Here is an 11,627-nt window from a genome sequence, read left to right on the forward strand (position 1 = left end):
TTTTTTGGTTGGTGAACTTTTATGGTTGGTGAAGGTTATATGTTTTTGGATGCCTATAAAAGGCCACTCCTCCTTCACATTTGAAACACACAAATACACACAATAACACACGATATATACAATACACTATCAGAATATCGCATACACATTCTAATTCTCTCCTTTTCTACTTTTACATATATTCTCTACTTTATTATTATTATTTTGGGCAATGGTTATGTGACTTGGATACTTATATCTGTCTGTGAACGTGCTCATAGCGGATCTTGAGTTTGTGTACAAGGGGTCGTATCTTGGAGTCTTGTAGACCGTCAGTACCTGCACGTAGGGAGGCTACAAAGGCTTTAGGACAGCGTCTTTGACGTGCTTCACCGTACCAAACTCACCTTCTTACTTATTATTTATTTTCCTTTTACTTACCTATTATTTTGTTTTCTTCAATTTCATCATACCTTCAAAGCTTTCCAATTTATTTATATGTTATTTATAATATAAATATTTTGTATTTGGCTTTACGGAAAGAGGAAAACTATTATTTTTTATAACACAAAGTTCGACAAGAACTTGAAGAAAACAGGGATGCTGATATGGACTAGATCTTCTCTATTCTTCCCTCGAATCTTCAGAACCAAATTATGGATTATATGCAGACACCAGATGAAAGTGGAACGGAAGATGGAAGAGACGGAGTTGTGGTTATCTAAATATCATATCCCCAAAAGTTTGAATAAGGATGTCAAGTCGCAGATGATGAACAAGGTACGACAAGAACTTGAAGAAAACGGGGATGCCGATTTGGACCATATCTTCACTGGTAGGCCTAGAATTTTTTTAGTGGAGGTGCAATATTGACCGAGTATGAAAAATGGTTTTTCGGAATAATCATTTTCTCAAGATAATTTTTGGCATTTTAGTATGAAATATATCATTTTTAGCAGTGGCGGAGCTAGGATTTCACAATAGAGGGGGCCTTTCACAAAAAATTTAAAAATAATTTGAATAGGAGTCCTCAAGCGCTAAAGGGGTTAATAAGTTAACAATATTATTTCATACTGATTAATAATTATCCATTTATTACAATCATAATTGTCCTGAATTTCATATTTTAACATGGTTGAATATTAATATCATAATCTACACTATTAAAGACTTAAAATTGAATATTTTATACTTCAACAGAGAGAAGAAATACAAAATTTTTCATAAATCCCAATATTAAGATACCCTACTTAGACATGTAAAATAGGGGAAAGGGGAATTCACAAAGCTTAAATTAGTCAAAAGAGGAAGAGGAGGAAAAAAAAAAAAAAAATTTTACTCCAAGAAGCAAACAGATAGGTAAAAATATGAGAAAATAAAAAAAAATGAGAGAGGGCCTGGGCCCACCCTGGTCCTTAGGTGGCTCCGCCAGTGATTTTTAGCCTAAATCGTATTTTACACTAAAACCATATTTTCATATTTTGATTTGGTGGGAATTTGATTTTCTAGTATTTTTATTTGAATCCAAATAGGGAGTAATTCCTTATTTACATTGTAACCTTAAGTAAATGGAGTAATATAAAAATAAATGAAAGTAAAAGGACAAAGACATTAATGTTGAAAATGGAAATAAGGTAATCTGTACACCGGTTGAGCAAATGGGCAATTTGAAGCACTTACAATGGTTTTTCCGGCGAGAGGAGGTGCATCAGAGCTAATAAACTTTGTTTGAAGCCTGATAAAGAAGTTGAGAAGTATATTTTAGTTAAAGTTCATAGGGGAAACTAGCAAATGTACATGCTTTGAGAATACTTATATGTGTTAGTTTTATTATTAACAATCTAGGAATACAGATATTAAAATGAAATGTCAAATCTAGGAATACAGATCATTTTAAACATAAACTCTATCTCTATGCGTATGAACAGGTGCTATCAAATTAATTGTAACTAAAATCTATAAAACATGGGGCAAATACAATCAATTATAGGAGAAAGATAATCCAGTTGGGGAAATTCTATAGTGGACCTGGCGCATGGATGCGCCAAGTCCCATTGACGGTTAGATTGCGCTAAATTTTTTTATGTTAATCTACACCATTGGATGGGATAACTTGAAAACCTGCTCAACATGTTAATCTACACCATTGGATGGGATAATTGGATGGGATAATCTACATCAAGTTTGGTGACCATGTTTCCCCTGTTTTCGTCTCCAAGTTGCCCTCTAAAGTTTTTGGGTGTGTTGCCTATGTTCATGTCTATTCTTATCAAGAGTAAACTTGATCATTATGCTTTGTGATGTGTCTTTATTGGTTATTCTTATACTCATAAGGGTTATAAGTGCTATCATCCACCTACCTAGAAGGTGCATGTTACTTTGGATATGACTTTCCATGAAGAAGTGCCCTATTATGTCTCTCCCTCCTCTCCAATTAAGGGGGAGAGGGTGAGTGAATTAGAGAGTCTTGGATTGGAGAATCTTGGACTTGAATTGGAGAATGATGTTTTTGAAGATACTGCTCTAGGGAAGGAGACGACCGGTCGCACTGAAGCAAGCAACCAGTCGCCCATATATGAAGATGAAACATGTGGTCTCAGTGATGAAACATCTAGCATCAGCTAGTTGGGATGTTGTTAGAGTTGGAACTTGGAACATCACTGAATATAGCATAAGCTATTGTTTTGAAATTGATACATTTTGGACATTTTGGGGCAACATTGTAATTTGTATCATGCAAATTTAGTTTGGCCCAAAATGTATCAAATTATAAGTTGGTTGTAGAACTAGTTTACCTATCCTGTATTAGATAATTTATATACTCAAAACAGAAATATTCGACTTAGATAGATACCTAATTGTGTCTAGTCCCATTATCGAAACGCAATTATGTTGTGTGTGTGTTATCCGGATCGTCCCGTTATAAAAAACATGCTCGTAATTATCCTATCCTTTCAAATAATTTAAACAAGGGTAAATTCCTTATACTATGATAACCGTTGATCATAACATAAGGTGAAGAATTGTGATGACTAGCGAGTAGAATATTGATCTAAATCTTCCTGGAGCTTCTCGATAATCTTGTCCTGCTCACTAATGGTCTCTGCGAGTCTCCTGTTCTCTTCCTTCAGCATCTCAAACTGGCAAACAACACTTTGAATCTGCGCTTCAATGGCCTCATCGCTCAACTCAAAAGCACTCTCTACAACCCTAACAACACGCCACAAACTCACCACAACAAGCAGCCCCCCTCCCTTCCTCTCGAAAAAAGCTTCTAAAACCAGCGCACCCATCAAAACGACGCCGTCAATGACGTAACCGGGACGCCGCCGGAGAAACGTACGCATGCCAAGCCCCACAGCTTGAGCCATCGTCTTTGCCGAAAGCAGGGCGAGGATAGCAATGCCCACCCAATGGTACCAAATTTCTGGTGTGGTTTTTTTGTTCTTGTTTGGTGAGTTGTTGCACTTGGTTAGCAAAGATGAGGAGAGTTCAAGGATGGTGAGGATGAGATCTACAATGAGGAGGGAGATAGAAATCACATGGATTGGTGCAGACTCTAGAAAATTGGCCAAGTGGGTTCTCCATGGTGTTAAATTTAGGTCTTGAAATTGTGTGGAATTATTATTATCAAACCAAAAAAACCTGTGCCAATGTTGCCTTCTATGCCAGCTCCTTGTCAGGCTCTGGATTGAGGCTTCAGTGGATTCAACAGAGAATGAGTTGGTGGTGGTGGTGGTGGTGGTTGTGGGAGGCCCAGGTTGTTGAATTTGAATCTGAGATGAGGCAATTTTCATTATTGGTTTTGGAAATTTGGAGTTTTAAGTTTGTGTTTTTGGTTTTTTTGGGTTTGATTCGGTGCTTTGGAGTGCAAGCTTGGAGTTGATGATATGCTTTGGAGTCACGTTGAATGAATGCCATGCTGTGCAGTGCAGTTGTATTGCATGTGTCACTATTGGAGATGCGTTAAGCATCAAATCAAAGCACCTCCTCACCTTTTTTTTCTATATACTCATTTCTGTTTTGCTTTTTTTTTTCTTTTTTGTTTTGGGGGTCTGACTTCTCTCGCATGGGATGGAACCTAAATGTTTGGGTACCCATGTGAGAGAGAGCTGGGCTGTTATAGCTGTAGCATTTTCATTGTCAGCTGAATCTGATGCCGTGAAGACTGGCTCTTTGAAGAGCAGTGCAGAGCAAGAAAACCTTCAAGATGAAAGTGGTCTTTTCGTTGTCCTCCCAATTTCGGCTGAAAGCACTGTTGCAGATAAGTCTTTGATCAAGCATATATAATATATATCATCCCTGTAAAGAACACCAATATCATATTGAGTATTAATGCAATCTACAAATTCGCCATTCCTTTGTAGAAATAATGAAGGTATTATAAATCCTTTAACAGTTTAGTCCCTAATTTAAAGAAGAAAAACAAATTTGACAACAGCAACCTTAAATTTACAAATTGTCACACCATTGATCCCTTCTTCTATCTTACTATAAAGTCACACGTTATTGTAGTGAGTCCATGTTTTTCTTACATTACATTAAAACCAAGTTAATGTCAGATGAATTAAAATGTGCCATATAGACAATAAGTAAGAATACTTATCAAAGGCCAATAGGGTATAATTCAGTTGGTTAAGCTATTCCATCTCCACTCATATGAGCATAGACTCCAGCAGAGACGGACCTAAAATTTGAAAATAAGATAAGCTAAATTTATTTTACATACAAACTTATCACATGATGTCCAAGTTAATTTTTTTTTTTTCACTACACGACTTATCGCACGATGTCTAAGTCATCATCTCTCGATACCAGCTTATCACAACTGATATCAAAACTGATTGTCGTTGATCTCAAAACCAATTTCAAATAGATATGGGCAAATTTCAAAGATTCCATCACTATATTGGTATGAATGAAGTTTGGAGTTTTGATAAACTTGAATATTCGATTTTTTTTTTCTAAATTAAATCCCACTTTTACTTCAAAAGTTGTACATTGGAAGGATTTGACTAGCCACATTTTCTCTCTCCTATCTAGCCACACTTAGCTAGCCACTGTTCACAAAACTAAATTGATTAATGTATGCTTCATTAAATTTTTTTTGCTACAGGACGCAAGTACATGGTTTTTAATAATTTAAACTTTTATTATTATTTGAATTTAAATATTTATAAGAAATTTATATATATTTTTTTTCAGTTTAAACAGAATTTTGACGGAAATGACCATATTTGTTAACATATATAAATACATAGACTAAATTAGCTAAATTGATAACACGATGACTAAATTAGTTTATTAGGAAAAACACCAAAACTATTTTGCCATTTAAGCAAATTAAAAAAAATGTTTTTTATTTTGAATTGATAGGTAACATAAATAAAATATAGATATAAAATTATGTTTTCAAACAAAAAAAAAAAAAACAGATAGTGAAACAAATGAATTTTTTTATACGAAGCAAATGAATTTACTTTGAACTTTGTCAAAAAGATTTGACTTTGACTCAAAAAAGGAAGAGAAAAAACAATATCCGAAAAATATTGAAAAGGAGAGAAGAGAGAGGCGGTAGTGAAGATTTAAAAGCAACTTTTCCAGTTGCTAGCGTTTTCTAATCAACGTCGCCGAGCTTCGCGCCATGGGGTCGTCTCAGATCTCCACAGAAGAATGGAAATCTCTCTTCCCAATTTCCTCAGTCTTCAAGCCTCCCCTCCTCCTTTCAAACCCTTCTCTAAAACCCATCCTGGGTCCTCTGATCTTCAACCCTAAACCCAACTCCACAACCCTCCTTTTCTCTTCTTCCTCTTCTCTCCTTGCCCCTCTCCCTCCTTTACCTCATCTCTCTCTACCTCGTTTTCTCCTCACTTCCCCCTCTGACTCTGCCCCTCTTCCCTCCTCCGTTCCCTCCGTAGCCTCCTTCTTGGGCCCGCACCACCCCAAAAGCGACGTATCCTCGTCTCTCCTCTACAACCGTCTTGAATTCCTACAGTGCCCGCAGATTAACACCGTCGTTGTATTCTTCCCCACCGGTGAAAACTCTGATCAAGTTGGGTTCTTGCAGTTGGTGTTAAAAGGTTCGACCTTTGATGTCAAAGTGGATGAAAACGGAGGGGTTTTCGCTTCCAGGCGGTGGTTTAGTTATCGGATTTCGAGGATTTCAGTGAACCCGATTCCGGGGTTTTCGAGTTTAAGAGGTAATGGTTCTTGTGTGACAATTGGGTATTTATTGGCTTCTACTATGTACTCTGTGCATTGGTTTATTGTAAAGGTTGGAGATTTTGGTCCAAATTCAGATAGTAGGGTTAGTTTAGTTCATTTGGGTAGTAAGATTTTCAAGACTTGCTGTGTTGTACATGCTTGTTGGAGTCCACATTTATTGGAAGAGAGTGTGGTCTTGTTAGAGAATGGTGATTTATTCTTGTTTGATTTGGACTCTCGTCTAAAAACCCCCCACACTTTGAATGCAAATTTCAAATTTAATGGGACCAGATTGAAAGTGCCCTGGGATATTGATGATGGTTCGGGTAGTTCACGAAATTATAGGTGGTTGAGTTGTGAGTTCAGTTGGCACCCTAGACTTTTGATAGTTGCACGTTCAGATGCAGTTTTCTTAGTTGATTTGAGGGCCCATGAGTGTAATGTTAGTTGTTTGATGAAAATTGAGATGTTGCATTTGTATGCCTTCATTGAAAAGGAGCAGTTCCTTGTGCTTTCGAAGGCAGGTTCTGATGATTTTCACTTTGTTTTGGCTTCTGACACTTTGTTAGTTGTTTGTGATGTGCGCAAGCCATTGATGCCAGTGTTGCAATGGGCTCATGGCCTTGATAAACCAAGTTATGTTGATGTTTTAAGACTGTCAGAGTTGAGGTCACAGTCGAGGGATGACAAATTTAATTGGGCTTCTGACTCGGGTTTTTGCATTATAGTGGGGTCGTTTTGGAATTGTGAGTTTAGTATCTTTTGCTATGGACCTTCCCTCCCAGCTCCGATAGGATCAGTAGCTTCGAAAATAGCAGAACTTCGGAAATCCTTCTATGCATGGGAGCTCCCTTCAGATCTTTTATTGTCAGGACATGAGTGCCATTGCGGAAGCTGTCTTGTAAAAGAAGAGTTTTCAAAAGACGCTCTTCCTGAATGGATTGATTGGCAGCAGAAGAAAGAAATTGTTTTGGGCTTCGGCATTGTAAACAAAGATCTGTCTGCTCTGCTTTCTGAACCAGATGAATTTGGTGGTTTTACATTGATAAGGCTTTTGTCCTCAGGGAAGCTTGAATTACAGAGATATTGTGCATCGTTTGATTCTGTACAAAAAGTAGAAGAATCACACGGAGAACATTTGCTTTTTAAGGATTATTTGCTGTACTCCCTAGTTGATGAGGAATACAAATTTCCTAGGAGATTTAAGTACCTTAAACTTGACTACCTCTGTGGTTATCTGAATGGTAATCTTGATGAAGTCTTAGATGACAAAATAAAAATTCCCTATAATGATCAAGGGAAGGAACTTTTTAGCTCAGAGTTTCATGAAACTTTATGCAAAAAGTTAGATGCTTGTGGTTTTGGTAAGTTTAGATCATCTCCTGCAGTTACAAGTGTTTTAAATGACATTAGCTTGCCCGCAAGCATACACGAGGTTGTTTTGAAGAGATTGTGGTCAGGGTTGCCCATTGAGCTTCTGCAACTGGCCTTTTCTAACAACTCTGAAATCCTTGAAGTGCTTGTGGACAAAAATAGGGTGGCTTTGGAATTCTCTGTAGTACCAGACCTATCTCAGTTGCCTCCTTTCATTTTAAGGAAGTCTTCATGCCGCAGCAATAAGTGGTCACAGAAAGTGCAACCTGGTGATGCCCTTGTGGGTCCAGTTCTTCCTCTTCCTGTTTTGCTTGCACTTCATGAATATCGCAATGGATGTCCGAATTCAGATGAAAAATCAGGTAGATTTTCAGTAGAGGCAGAAATCAATCGCAGCTGTGATGAGGTCATGCAGGTCACCGGTGAACTCGCTGTTTCTATTTCTGAGGCTGAGATTGTCAATAATCCAGTGACGTCCCTTGCTAATGATGGAGACGAGACATGGAGAAGCTCTCAAAAGTCAAAACCTTTCTTTTCATATCAGCCAGTTGCGGCTAAAGGATCTCCACAGGGCAAATCTGTTTATAAGGATGACAGGTTTGACACCTTAATTTCTAAAGTGTCTGATAAGAAGCATGTATCCAACGACAATCAGGATAATGTCGGACTAGAACTATTTGATGATCTTTGCCCTGTAGAGTTGAGATTTGATGCTTCTTCCCTGAAGTTTGAACAGAAGGAATTGGAGGCGTATTCTAAATTGAAGGGGGAATTCTTAAAATGGCAAAAGAGCTTTGACTTGTATCAAGAATTCTGCTCTCGGATTGAATCAAAAAGCTCATAAATGTTTCTTTAATTCTTTTTTCCATGTTCCTGCAAATTTTTCACCACCGAGTTAAAACCCTCTCTTCTGTAATTGTTTTCCCTGTAATTAATTTTGATTTATTTAGATTATAGATGAATAGGAAAAGTTCCTGTGTATACAACAGGATCATAATGTAAACAGCCACAGCTACCCAGACAAATCGTTTTATACAGTAAGGCCCAAAATGTTTGGTATTTCATATGGAAAGCTCTTCCTCTTGATTGGAGCCACAGCTGCTGTAGTCGGTATACACCCAATATCTCTCTATCTCTCTCTCTCTCTCTCTCTCTCTCTCTCTCTCTCTCTCTCTCTCTCTCTCTCTCTTTTGTGTTTATCTCAAAAGAAAAATGCTTTATACTCCAGTTTTTCTCTCAATCTTTTTCTGACTTAGGCGTGGGATGGAACCTAAATGTTTGGGTACCCATGTGAGAGAGTTGGGCTGTTATAGCTGTAGCATTTTCATTGTCAGCATTGGTTCAGAATTTTTCTTTGCCAAGGTCAAAAATTGGGTAATTTTATTGGAAATATTGACTGAAAAAGTGAACTGGGTTTGATGTTTAATGGTTTGTAAATTGTAAGACCAAAGGATTTGCCTAGAATTGCTAGAACAGCAGGGAGGTTAGCGGGTCGGTCAATCGGGTATGTTCAGTTAGCTAGAGGCCAATTCGATAATGTCATGCAGCAGTCTCAAGCCCACCAGGTACATTTTCTAATTACTTACTTAATGATAGTTTGATAATTATCGTTCTATCGTCAATTCTTTGTGAGCTAACATGCATTGTGCACAATCGGGTAATGATTAGAATTTCAATGTCCTTGAACCAAATGATTTATCTGTTCATTTATGTCCCTTGCTTGACCTTTAGGTTCATAAAGAACTTCAAGATGCATTCGCTCAACTAGAGTCGATTCGTTATGAAGTCCGGAGTATATCACTTATGAATCCTGGTCCTATGGCTCGAAGGCTGATGGATAATCCTCAAGACCCGGCTTCTCTGAGTGGTTGTAGTATCCTTAGTAGCCATACATTGCTGGCAAGTAATGTTTTGCTTCTCTCCTAACTACCAGTTTATATGTATTCTTAAGGGCCAACAGTTCACTTGAGAAGCCTAAGGAGGAGCTGAAGTCAAGAAATACTGTTGTGAAGGTTTGAATTATACTTTTCTTCATATAAATGGCCCACGTTGCATCGTCTTGAATTCCTTATACATATCTTTGACAGGATGATACTTTCAGAACCTCAGACTCACCTAATTTGCATAGCCAAGCAACTGCGTATGCAAAGTTGGCTGAATCTGATGTTGTGAAGACTGGCTCTTTGAAGAGCAGTGCAGAGCAAGAAAACCTTAAAGATGAAAGTGGTCTTTTCATTGTCCTCCCAATTTCAGCTGAAAGCACTGGGATGCTACCAAATCGCAAAGGTTATAATCTTCTGAGTTACGACACTTAATGATGTTATCATTTAGTTTACTTTGTTGTCTCAATTTGGGAACTCTGCTGGGAGCTGCCTGGAATGGACATTTCCTTTTCATTATCTTGAGGAACAACAAATATTTAAATTTTCTCAAGTACACTACTTAATTCTCTGTATTGCCCTCATTATCTTTGATTATAGAGGTCATGAATGTGTGTGCTGCACATATATTATGGTTTTCATATCAATGTTGTCTTTACTAGCCATTTTTTACATGTACCTTTGTACAATTGGTCAACAAAGGTGTCGCTCATGCTCTTAGTCTAGTTGTGTATGATTCCTCTATATAATTGGTTTCTATTGAAGGTAACTGTATCTGGATTGTTGAGGCTTCACTTGGTGGGCTATTGGCTTAAACATGTCATAGGAATACTCTTGAAATAATGTTTGGAAATGCAATCCTTGATTGCATAGTATGAAAACTCTTGTACATTAACTTATTTCTATAAAACCTATGTTCTGGCACACACAAATATTGTTCCAATGTATAACTGAACATGCCACAACTTTTCCAGAGAATTCGCAAATAGTTTTGCTTTTCATCTTAGATATATATGTCCAAATAAATAACCAGTGGTTGTGATGGCAGAGAATGTTAAGGGAACAGACATTGTGTTGGAAGCATTAGTTGAAGCAGAGGTAGCACGTAATGCCAAAGATTTCTTTTCACAGCCTGAAAATCAAATACAGTGAACTGAAAAGGCGACGATACTTTTATTTATTTATTTATAGTCTTCATCACTCTATTTATAATTGGGTATGTTTAGTATTAAATAACAAATACATAAGTGAAGAAGGTTTATGTTAGGGTAACTTTTTGTTTTGTTGATGATAAAATCGAACAAGGTTTATGATACTACTTGAAGATGTAAAACTACTGGAGATCCTTAATATCTTTTTTTCTTTTTGCATTGGGACCAATGAGAATTGTTACATAGAAAGCAGTTTATTGTGATGGACAAATTTTGTTCACATTTTTAAATGGTTGGTGTATTAATATGTGGGGATGTTTAGGGTGTAGGGGGTAAGGGCAGGAGAATATGTGAGAGACAATTTGTTTTTGGCTATGCATATCAACACATGCTAGGTTTACAATGCTAGCTCAATTGCTGGCATTATTTGCTGGTGAAAATGCAACATGATTGGCTTCAATTTCCTTTAGGTGGTGTTTGATTCAAAGGGATTAACTGCCATGGAATGCAATCATTGCTATTGAAAGCTCCATTACAATTTTCGTTTTGGCCATATGACTCTTGAGAGCCCATTCCTATTAACTGTTGGTGGACCATTTCCAAAATAAAATGGGTGGAAGGGCCGTTCGAACATGACGCCCATTGGATGCCAACATCTCAAGCTCTAGGAGTTCCCTTCCATGGTTTTCACTTCTCGGTCTCTCACCTCAAGTTCAACCAGTTCACTTTCATGGGTTCCCATTTGAATTTTGAAGACCTGATCAACATGATTCTTTCACCAACAGAATGTGAAACCAATCTACAGAATGATATTAGTTTCTAGATTTTAGTCTATAATTCTTGTTCTATGGCATATAAGTCTGTGATCAAGCATATATATATCATCCCTGTAAAGAACACCAATATCATATTGAGTTATTAATGCAATCTACAAATTTGCCATTCGTTTGTAGAAATAATGAAGGTATTATAAACTGTAATGTGATATGATTTGTCACATTTTATGGCTGTGATCTTTTTCTGACTGCCTTTTATCTTA

At 37.2% G+C, this 11,627-nt stretch overlaps 3 protein-coding genes across 3 annotated transcripts; 2 read left to right on the forward strand and 1 right to left on the reverse strand.

The window, feature by feature from the left end:
• Positions 2,893-4,480, reverse strand: LOC18785876 (voltage-gated hydrogen channel 1). Its single transcript, XM_007220054.2, has one exon. It carries the CDS (start codon positions 3,774-3,776, stop codon positions 3,012-3,014), a length of 765 nt encoding a protein of 254 aa, XP_007220116.1. The 5' UTR covers positions 3,777-4,480; the 3' UTR covers positions 2,893-3,011.
• Positions 5,472-8,629, forward strand: LOC18786665. The gene has a single exon (XM_007219145.2). It carries the CDS (start codon positions 5,624-5,626, stop codon positions 8,399-8,401), a length of 2,778 nt encoding a protein of 925 aa, XP_007219207.1. The 5' UTR covers positions 5,472-5,623; the 3' UTR covers positions 8,402-8,629.
• LOC18785756 lies at positions 9,099-11,627 on the forward strand. The gene is made up of 6 exons (XM_020557163.1): positions 9,099-9,122; positions 9,289-9,424; positions 9,466-9,569; positions 9,645-9,843; positions 10,486-10,598; positions 11,059-11,627. Exons 1-5 carry the CDS (start codon positions 9,099-9,101, stop codon positions 10,587-10,589), a joined length of 567 nt encoding a protein of 188 aa, XP_020412752.1. The 3' UTR covers positions 10,590-10,598; positions 11,059-11,627.

This window comes from Prunus persica, chromosome G2 (assembly GCF_000346465.2).
Source record: "Prunus persica cultivar Lovell chromosome G2, Prunus_persica_NCBIv2, whole genome shotgun sequence".
NCBI classification, from domain to species: domain Eukaryota; kingdom Viridiplantae; phylum Streptophyta; class Magnoliopsida; order Rosales; family Rosaceae; genus Prunus; species Prunus persica.

Excerpts from the sequence above, each read along its gene's own strand:
- LOC18785876 (XM_007220054.2), bottom strand. The coding sequence starts at position 3,776 with ATGAAAATTGCCTCATCTCAGATTCAAATTCAACAACCTGGGCCTCCC.
- LOC18786665 (XM_007219145.2), top strand. The coding sequence starts at position 5,624 with ATGGGGTCGTCTCAGATCTCCACAGAAGAATGGAAATCTCTCTTCCCA.
- LOC18785756 (XM_020557163.1), top strand. The coding sequence starts at position 9,099 with ATGCAGCAGTCTCAAGCCCACCAG. Across the intron at positions 9,570-9,644 it reads CAAGAAATACTGTTGTGAAG|GATGATACTTTCAGAACCTC; the intron begins GTTTGAATTATA and ends TATCTTTGACAG. Across the intron at positions 9,844-10,485 it reads GATGCTACCAAATCGCAAAG|AGAATGTTAAGGGAACAGAC; the intron begins GTTATAATCTTC and ends TTGTGATGGCAG.